We start from the raw sequence: 9119 nt of genomic DNA on the forward strand, positions 1-9119 counted from the left end.
TTCTCTGATTCTAGAGGAATAACCAATGAGAGCAGGGTGCTTGTGTCCTTATCTGATAGACCCATTTATAGAAGACGATTTATGAATATCCTAAGTCAGAGACTTTTCTGTTAAGAAGTAGGAGGAAGTGATCTAAGAGGAAAGATCCAGCATACCTGGGCAGGATGGAGTCTCTTAAGAAATAGAAAGATTTGAAGGAAGATATCAAGGAAGAAGAAAATAATTGTGTGCGAGTGCCCAAGTGATGATAGTTGTTCAGTGACGTTAAAGGAAACCAGAAGTTTTGTGACATAAAAAGGTAGGAAAGTGAGGAAGGTGTATAAAGACCAGTATTGCCTAATATGCTATGATTAGTATAGTAATAAATCACAGGATGACAATATGTAAAGTAATTGTTCTCTTTATTTTATGTGCTCCTAAAAAGGAAAGCAAATGGTATCAGAGTGGAAAAGTTTCTGTGGTCTCTATAGGGAATTAGTTATTTTATTAAGTCTGTCAGAGGAAAGTATAAAGTGTAATTGTATTGGAGCAGGGTAGGTTGGGGGCCATATGAAGTTTAGAAAAACTTTGACATTGAATATGATCAATGAAAAATTTTTATTGGTGTTTGATGCCCAGAGAAATTGAAATTGGGTGGCCATCATGTTGCTAAGTAATCTAAGTCTCTAGAGTTCTTAGAATGATGCCTCATCCTCTCCAGTCCCTGGCAAACTCTGTCTCTTACGTTTCCTGCAGCATATTTCATCCATTGGGTGCCTGAGCCCTGAGAACTAAAGCTCTTACACTTTTCTTATAACATGCCATGTGTTATGTGGTTGTTTTGATTTTCCTAAGAAAATTTTCTCTTTCTCTCCTTGCGCTATTAGGCATCCTTCCAAATTCTCTGAGTTGGGGTAATTTCCCTTTTGACAACCCTCTGTGGGACCCAATACACTACTATCTCCTCAACACACATGCCTCAAATTTATCCTAAGCAAACTGAATTAATCCTACCCCCTAGTTTCGCCAACTTTTCTTGCAGGTCTCCCTGAATTTTTGTTTATTTGTTTCAATAAATGACAACAAAATCTACTAAATAACTGAACTTGTCATGGTTTTTTTTTTCTCATTCTTAGCTTGTGATCATTGATCAGTATTTTATTAGTTTTTCCTCCACATGTAACTTTTATATCTATTTACCCTTTATCATCCCCACTGTTACACTTCACTTTCATCGAATTTTTTAAATTACTACAAAAGCCTCCTAAAGAATTTCCCTGCCTTCTCTTTTGTCATTCTTTTCATCATTCTTAGAATTGATCCTAGTTTGACTGTGATATAATATAAAACTGGTCAAATTGTTTACTTTTTATTAAAAGACTATCTTGTGTCTTCCAAGATTAAGTCCAAGCTCTTTATATATACACACAAGTTCCCTCAGAAATGCTGCTCCGTTTCTATACAGTCTTAGCTTGAACAACCATCTGAAGAGCCACCCTACCCTGTAGCTTTGCTCGATTATGTTCATTTTCACTTATAATACTAATACCTTTCTACATTCACATAGGTGTCAACCAGCCCAGACTATCCAGCACAGCCCTTTGTTCTCATCTAACTCATATTTGTAATTTGAGACTTAATTCACCAATCACCTTTAATAAGTCCTCCCTGATTACCTGGGTCAGGTTAGTTTCTTTTTCTTCATTTTATAGGACATTGTATTAAACTAACACTTTATTTTAATTTTAGCTCTCTTTATCAACTGGGCTGTAAGTATCTAAAGGGATTTCTCAAATGTTTCTCTACATTTTAGCACTGCTAGATTTTCTTTGGTAAAATATGTTCTCAATAAATGTGCAATAGAGAAAACAGATTGATTGGTTAAATCATAACTACAGGTGGTAATTATATATAATTAGTAGAAGAGTGATTGAAAACAGTAAGCACAGAACAGCATGCATCAGAGCGTTGCTTCTTCTTGCAGTATTGACTTTAGCCTAATTGTTGCACGTTCTTGTCTCCCCACCTAGACTGAGAGTACCTCCAGGCGCACAATGTCTGTCTTCAATAGTTCTGCTCTATACCCTCACTTCCTCCTGACAGGCCTCTCAGGCCTTGAAAGCAGATATGGCTTGATTTCCCTCCCGATCTTCTTGATTTATGGCACCTCAGTTGCAGGAAACATTACCATCCTATTTATTATCAGAACTGAGCCTTCCCTCCACCAACCAATGTACTACTTTCTATCAATGCTGGCACTTACTGATCTTGGCCTATCCATGACAACCTTGCCTACCATGTTCAGCGTCTTCTGGTTCCATGCCCAGGAGATCTCCTTCAATGCTTGTCTGGTCCAGATGTACTTCATTCATGTTTTCTCAATTATTGAGTCAGCTGTGCTGTTGGCCATGGCCTTTGACCGTTTTGTAGCAATCCGAGAGCCCCTGAGCTATGCAGCCATTCTAACGAATGGTGTAATCATTGGGATTGGGTTGGCAATTGCTGGAAGGGCCTTGACTCTGGTCTTTCCAGCTTCCTTCCTCCTAAAGAGGCTTCAATATCATCCTGTCAATATTCTCTCCTACCCCTTCTGCCTGCACCAGGATCTCATAAAGACAACTGTATCCAGTCGTTGGGTTAGCAGCATCTATGGCCTCATGGTGGTCATCTGCTCCATGGGACTTGATTCAGTGCTCCTCCTTCTCTCCTATATCCTCATCCTTGGGACAGTGTTGAGAATAGCCTCCAAGACAGAGAGGGTGAAAGCCCTTAATACCTGTATCTCCCACATCTGTGCTGTACTCACCTTCTATACACCGATGATTGGGCTATCTATGATCCGTCGCTATGGGCAGAATGCTTCTCCAATTGTCCATGTGCTCATGGCCAATGTCTACTTGCTGGTTCCACCCCTCATGAACCCTATTGTCTACAGCGTCAAGACCAAGCAGATCCGTGACAGAATCCTCAAGAAATTTAAGCGACAGAAAGTTTAGGTGAACAAACCTCTAAAACATGACTTCCCCTCTCCTCTCCTTTATATTTATGAGAATATTTCATTTTAATATAGAATTCTGAATTTAAATATTACTAATAATATTTTTCCTTTAAGATGCTAGATATAAACTTCAATAACAGTAAACCCTATCTTTTCAGTATAGAGAATAAAGCCATCTTTTTTTTTATATTCATGTTGACACACTAAAGAATACAGTCACTAAATCCAGGTTAGGCAATTCCTAGTAGAATTATGACTGTTCTTTTAATAATCAGCAGTAAATGCTTGTGAAACTGAAAGAGTCATCAAGTAGTCAACAATCTAGTGAAGTTATTTGTGATACCTTTTGAAGTTCCTTGATTTCTGAGGATTTAGATTTTATGATGTCTCTAGTCTAATATAGCCAGCTCTGGTTGTCTGGTAGCTAAGATTTGGCACTGTCACCACCACGACCCAAGTTTGTTTCCCGGTCTGGGAATAATGTGGCAGCTGCGTGTTGCTGTGATGCTGAAAGCTATGCCACTAGTATTTCAAACACCAACAGGGTCACCTATGGTGGACAGGTTTCAGTGGAGCTTCCAGACTAAGCCAAACTAGGAAGAAGGACCCGGTCACCCACTTCCAAAAGAATCAGCCATGAAAATCCAACAAATAGCATTGAATCACTGTCTGGTATAGCATAGGAAAGGGAGAAGATGGTGAAAAATGACCAGACAAGGTTCAGCTCTGCTGTACACAGGGTCATTAAGAGTTGGAATTGACTCGACAGCACTAACAGTAGCTAGGTCTAATATAGACTCTGTAGTCTAGATCAACAATATTTTCCCAAACAATTGATCTTAATATGAAAATATTTTTAACACAGTTTTTGATCTCCTGTCCAGGAAGGAAAAATATTTCCAGCAGCAAAGACATCACCAAGAGAAAATGATAAATGGATGAAGCTCAGCACACTTTCAGAAATATAAAAGGAAGAAGACTTGCGCCAAAATAATAGAACTGATTTGGGTAGCTCTCAGTCCAGAAACCATGATGATTCTGTGTCTAAGAACCTAGACATCTTTCTATTCTGAGTACAGACACCTCTGAGACTCAGGTTTCCATCCATTTTCTGCTTGTTTTTGATCTGCTAGTTACTGAAAGAGAGATATTAAAGCTTGCAAATATCATAGTGGATTTGCCTATTTCTCCTTGTCTTTCTGTCTGTTTTACTCCAGGTATTTTGATGCTCTGTTGTTAGGTGCATAGTTATTAAGATTTTTTCTATCTTCTTGGAAATCACTTTACCAAAATGTAATGCCCTTGTTTCTCCTTGATCATTTTTCTCATTTAAAAATGTCTTTTCTGCAATTAACATAACTTTTCTAGCTTTCTTTTGATCAGTGTTAGCATATTATATCTTTATCCCTTCCTTTACTTTAATATATATATATCCTAGGGCCCTAGTTTGCTAAGTACCAGGTTAGTTTTTAAAAATTTTAAAAGCTTTCTGAGATATAATTCACCTACCATACAATTCTCTCATGTAGCATGTACAATTCAATGTTTTAAAATATATTAATAGATATGTATAATCATCGAAACTGTCAATTTTTATCATCTCAAAAAGAAATTAATACTCTCTAGCTATCACCTCCACCTCATATCCTCCACCTAGTCCTAAGGAACTACTAATCTACTTTCTGGCTCAATAGATTCCATAACTCTGGACTTTCCAATGAATGCAAGATAAAATATGTAGTATTTTATGGCTGACTTCTTCTACTTAGCATACTGATGTAGCATGTATCAGTACTTCAGTCCTTTTCATGGCTGCATAGTATTTCATTTTATAGGTTATATTGATAAGTTGAAAATAGCCCTTCTGTATTGATCTGTATATTGTTCACATCACAGCAGGTAGGAACTTGAGCTCTAGCCCACTGGCACCAAATTGAAATTTTTACATATCTAATTGCTTTATATACATCTCAAATAAATATAATTATAACCATATAGAGGCTGCCTAATTTGCATACTACACAAAACTGCACCCAACTTCTCCTAGCTATAGATAATACACACGCTAAGGCTATAATAGACCCTAAACCACTACTGCCTTTCAGGGCTTTCTGACCCAGAGACTACCTTCCTTGCTGCTGAAAGATATTATTAAGAAACTTACACCCCCTCTCCAACTGCCTCCTGCCCCGGGAGTTCCCTTGCCCTTTTGCCCTTGGGATGGTGGCCTGCACCACAACCCCTGGAAAGTCTCCCACACTGTGGGATTTCCCCTACCATACAAACAGTCCAAGGGCTGCCCAAGAAAGCTCATTGTGCACTACTGCCATCTTATGGTCAAAATTCTTCCTTGATAACTCCCTAACTCCTCAGACTCGCTACAGTGCAGATCAAAAATTTTATTGTTCAGATGGTTGATGAACATTTATTTTGTTTCCACCTTCTGGCTATCGTGAATAATGCTAATATGAATATTCTTGTACATATATTTGTGTGGACATATATTTTCATTTCTCATGGATATTTCTCATGGATCTCTGGGTTGTCCTTTCATTTTCTCAGTGTCCTTTGAAGAGAAAATTTTTTAATTTTGATGAAGTCCATTTCTTTTTCTTTTGTAGCTCATCGTTTTGATGTGATATCTACTAATCCTCTGCCAAATCTGAGGTCTTAAAAATTTAATCCTATGGGGGCCGGTCCCGTGGCTGAATGGTTAAGTTCGGGCGCTTTGCTTCGGAGGCCCAGGGTTTTGCAGGTTTGGGTCCTGGGCGCAGACGTGGCATCACTCATCAGGACACATTGAGGTGGCGTCCCACACGCCACAACTAGAAGGACCCACAATTAAAAGTACGCAACTATGTACCGGGGAGATTTGGGAGGAAAAAAATTAATCGTATGTTTTATTCTAAGAGTTTTATAGTTTTCTCTCTTGCATTTAAATATTTGATCCATTTGAAGTTAATTTTTGCATATGATGTGAGGTAAGATTTTAAACTCTCTCTCTTTTTTTTTTTTTTTTTGCATATAGCTATCTAGTATTCCCGGCACCATTTGTTGAAGTGTTGTTTTCACATTGAATAGTCTTGGCACCCTTGTTGAAAATCAGTTCACCATAGATATAGATGTTTGTTTCTGGAGACTTAATTCTGTTCCATTGACAAATTTATCTACTGTTGTGTCAGGACCAGACTGTCTTGATTACAGTTGCTTACTAATAAATTTTGAAATATGGAAGCATGAGTCATCCTACTTTATTCTTCCTTTGCAGGGTTGTTTTGCCTATTACCTGTCCCTTGCAATTCTATATGAATTTTAAAATCAACTTGTCATTTTGCCCAAGGACATCAGCTGTGACTTTGCTAAGAATTTCAATGAATGTGTAGATCAATTTGAGAAGTATTGCCATCTTAACATAGTTAAATCTTCGTATATCTGCATATAGAATATTTTTTAATTAATAAATAAAAATTCTCTTAAAGATCTTTTTTAAAAATGTTTTCTTCTTGATGATGTTCTCTAATTTCATTCAGTAGTTTTTCTAGTATAAGTTTTGCAATATTTTAAAAATATTTTCTACATGTTGAATTGTTTTTGATGCATTATAAATTGCATTGTTTTCTTAAATTCTTTTTCATATTGTACATTATACATGTATATAAGCATAATTGACTTTTATATACTTAACTTGTATCTGGCAATTTCTAATCTTATTGCATTGTGGTCAAAGAACATACTTTCTATCGTTTTAAATGTATTAGTATTTTTTTATGATCTAGCATATAGTCCATCCTGTAGAATATTCCATGTACACTTGAGAAAAATATATATTCTATTGTTGTTGAGTGCAGTGGTGTATAGTTTAAGGCTTCCATTTCCTTCTTGATATTCTGTCTAGTTTTTCTATCCATTATTGAGAATGAGAAAGTGGAGTACTAATGTATTCAGTCTTTATTATTATTTTTTTTGGAGGAAGAGTAGCCCTGAGCTAACATGTGTCACCAATCCTCCTCTTTTTGGTGATGAAGACTGGCCCTGAGCTAACATCTGTATCCATCTTCCTCTGCTTTATATGTGGGCTTCCTGTCACAGCATGGCTAGACAAGGAGTGCATAGGTCACCCTCGGATCTGAACCGGTGAACCTCAAGCTGCGAAAGCGGAACATGGGACCTTAACCGCTGTGCCACGAGGCTGGCCCCTTCAATCTTTACTTTTGAATTATTTATTTGTCCCTTCATTTCTATCAATTTTGCATCCTATATTTTGCTGATCTATTATTATGTCAATATATGTTTATCATGTTATGCTTTCCTGATGAATTAATCATTTTATCATTATAAAATGGGTCTCTTCATGTATAGTACCATTTTCTAAATTTCAAAATGTATTTTTTCTGATACAGTATAGCCAACCCAACTTTCTCGTAGTTGATGTTTCCATGATATTTATTTTTCAATTCTTTTACTTTCAACCCATTTGTATATGTCACCTGTAGAAAGCATATAGTTGGGTCATATTTTATTATCTAGTCTGACAAACTATGCTGTTTGATTGGATTGTTTAGTTCATTACATTTAATGCTAATATTGATATAGTTGGATGTGCATCCACCATTTTACTTTTTGTCTTTTTATCTCATGTTTTATTTTTTTGATTTCTCTGTTTCTTTACTACTATTTTTTGGTTTAAATTAATATTTTCATAAATAGCAGTTAATTTTCTTTAATGACTTTTTCACTATATATTTTTGATATTTTTCTTAGTGATTGTAATAGGGCTTACTGTAATCATCTTATCCAAACCAGCTTCACATGTATACCAGCATAATTCTTGTGATAAAGAAACATTAAAACTGTTACTACTATATAGCTGTATTCCATTTTCCCTTTCTTTGTGGCATTGTTACATATATAATACACCTGTTAATGTTGCAAAACTCAAAATATATTGTTTTCATTATTAATTTACCATCTGCAGTCATTTCTAAGAAATATAACATTGTACCTGTCCACCTCCTTAGTGCTGTATTGCAAAATACATTATACATACATTATATTTCTATATGTTATACGGCCAGCAGTATATTGCATATATATCACTTTGTAAAATTGCTTTTTTTTTTGAGGAAGATTAGCCCTGAGCTAACTACTGCCAATCCTCCTCTTTTTGCTGAGGAAGACTGGCCCTGAGCTAACATCCATGCCCATCTTCCTCTAATCCTCCTCTTTTTGCTGAGGAAGACTGGCCCTGAGCTAACATCCATGCCCATCTTCCTCTACTTTATACGTGGGAAGCTTACCACAGCATGGCTTTTGCCAAGTAGTGCCGTGTCCACACGTGGGATCTGAACTGGCGAACCCTGGGTAGGCGAGAAGCAGAACGTGAGAACATAACCACTGAGCCACTGGGCTGGCCCCTAAAATTGCTTTTTAAGTCAGTTAAGAGAAAAATATACATTTAACTGTCTCTTATAATTACAAAATTACCTTTACTGGAGTTTGTGTTTTCACGTAGATTCAAATTATAATCCTGGATCATTTATTGTCTGCCTGTGTTTAATTGTAATCCCAAACCAATATCTAACTTCCAGGGATAAATTAAAGTCTAATAGTTGAAAATTAAAATTACATTGCCATTTAAAGCCTAGAATATATTTAGGGCCAAGGAAATAAGTCTACACTTAAAGTAGTCTAAATAAGTCTAAAATTAAGTCCTTGTCCTTGTGAGTTAAGTTCAATATAAACCAATATCTAGACTTCTAACATTCTCAAATCATTTTGCCTAATTTTTAAACTTATATAACTGAATACTTATGGTACACAGTCTTTTGTGTTGACTTATTTCACGTTATGTTTGTGAGACTCATACATATTTTGCATGTAAAAGTATCTTTAATATTATTGCTATATAATATTCCATTACATGAATATATCCAAACTGATAAGATCAGTTGGATTATGGTAAAGGTGCCAAGACAGTTTCAGTGAAAAATAACAATTATTTCAATGAAAAATAATAAAACAGCTATGTGCCTACACTTTGGCTTCTACTTTATATTATAATTAAATATTAATTCAAGATGATCATGGACATAAATGTAAAATGATGTAAATGTAAAATGTAAATCAAATGTAAATAAAATCA

The 9119-nt window shown here is 35.9% G+C and overlaps 1 protein-coding gene across 1 annotated transcript; it reads left to right on the forward strand.

The window, feature by feature from the left end:
* The first annotated feature begins 1911 nt into the window (after positions 1–1911).
* LOC103553284 (olfactory receptor 51G2-like) lies at positions 1912–3073 on the forward strand. Its single transcript, XM_008523781.2, has one exon. The coding sequence runs from the start codon at positions 2034–2036 to the stop codon at positions 2973–2975; it is 942 nt and encodes a 313-aa protein (XP_008522003.2). The 5' UTR covers positions 1912–2033; the 3' UTR covers positions 2976–3073.
* The last annotated feature ends 6046 nt before the right edge of the window (positions 3074–9119 follow it).

The sequence above is a fragment of the Equus przewalskii genome, chromosome 6, assembly GCF_037783145.1.
Source record: "Equus przewalskii isolate Varuska chromosome 6, EquPr2, whole genome shotgun sequence".
In the NCBI taxonomy this organism is placed as follows: domain Eukaryota; kingdom Metazoa; phylum Chordata; class Mammalia; order Perissodactyla; family Equidae; genus Equus; species Equus przewalskii.

Bases quoted from the DNA above. Each gene is read 5' to 3' on its own strand.
- LOC103553284 (XM_008523781.2), top strand. From the start codon at position 2,034: ATGTCTGTCTTCAATAGTTCTGCTCTATACCCTCACTTCCTCCTGACA.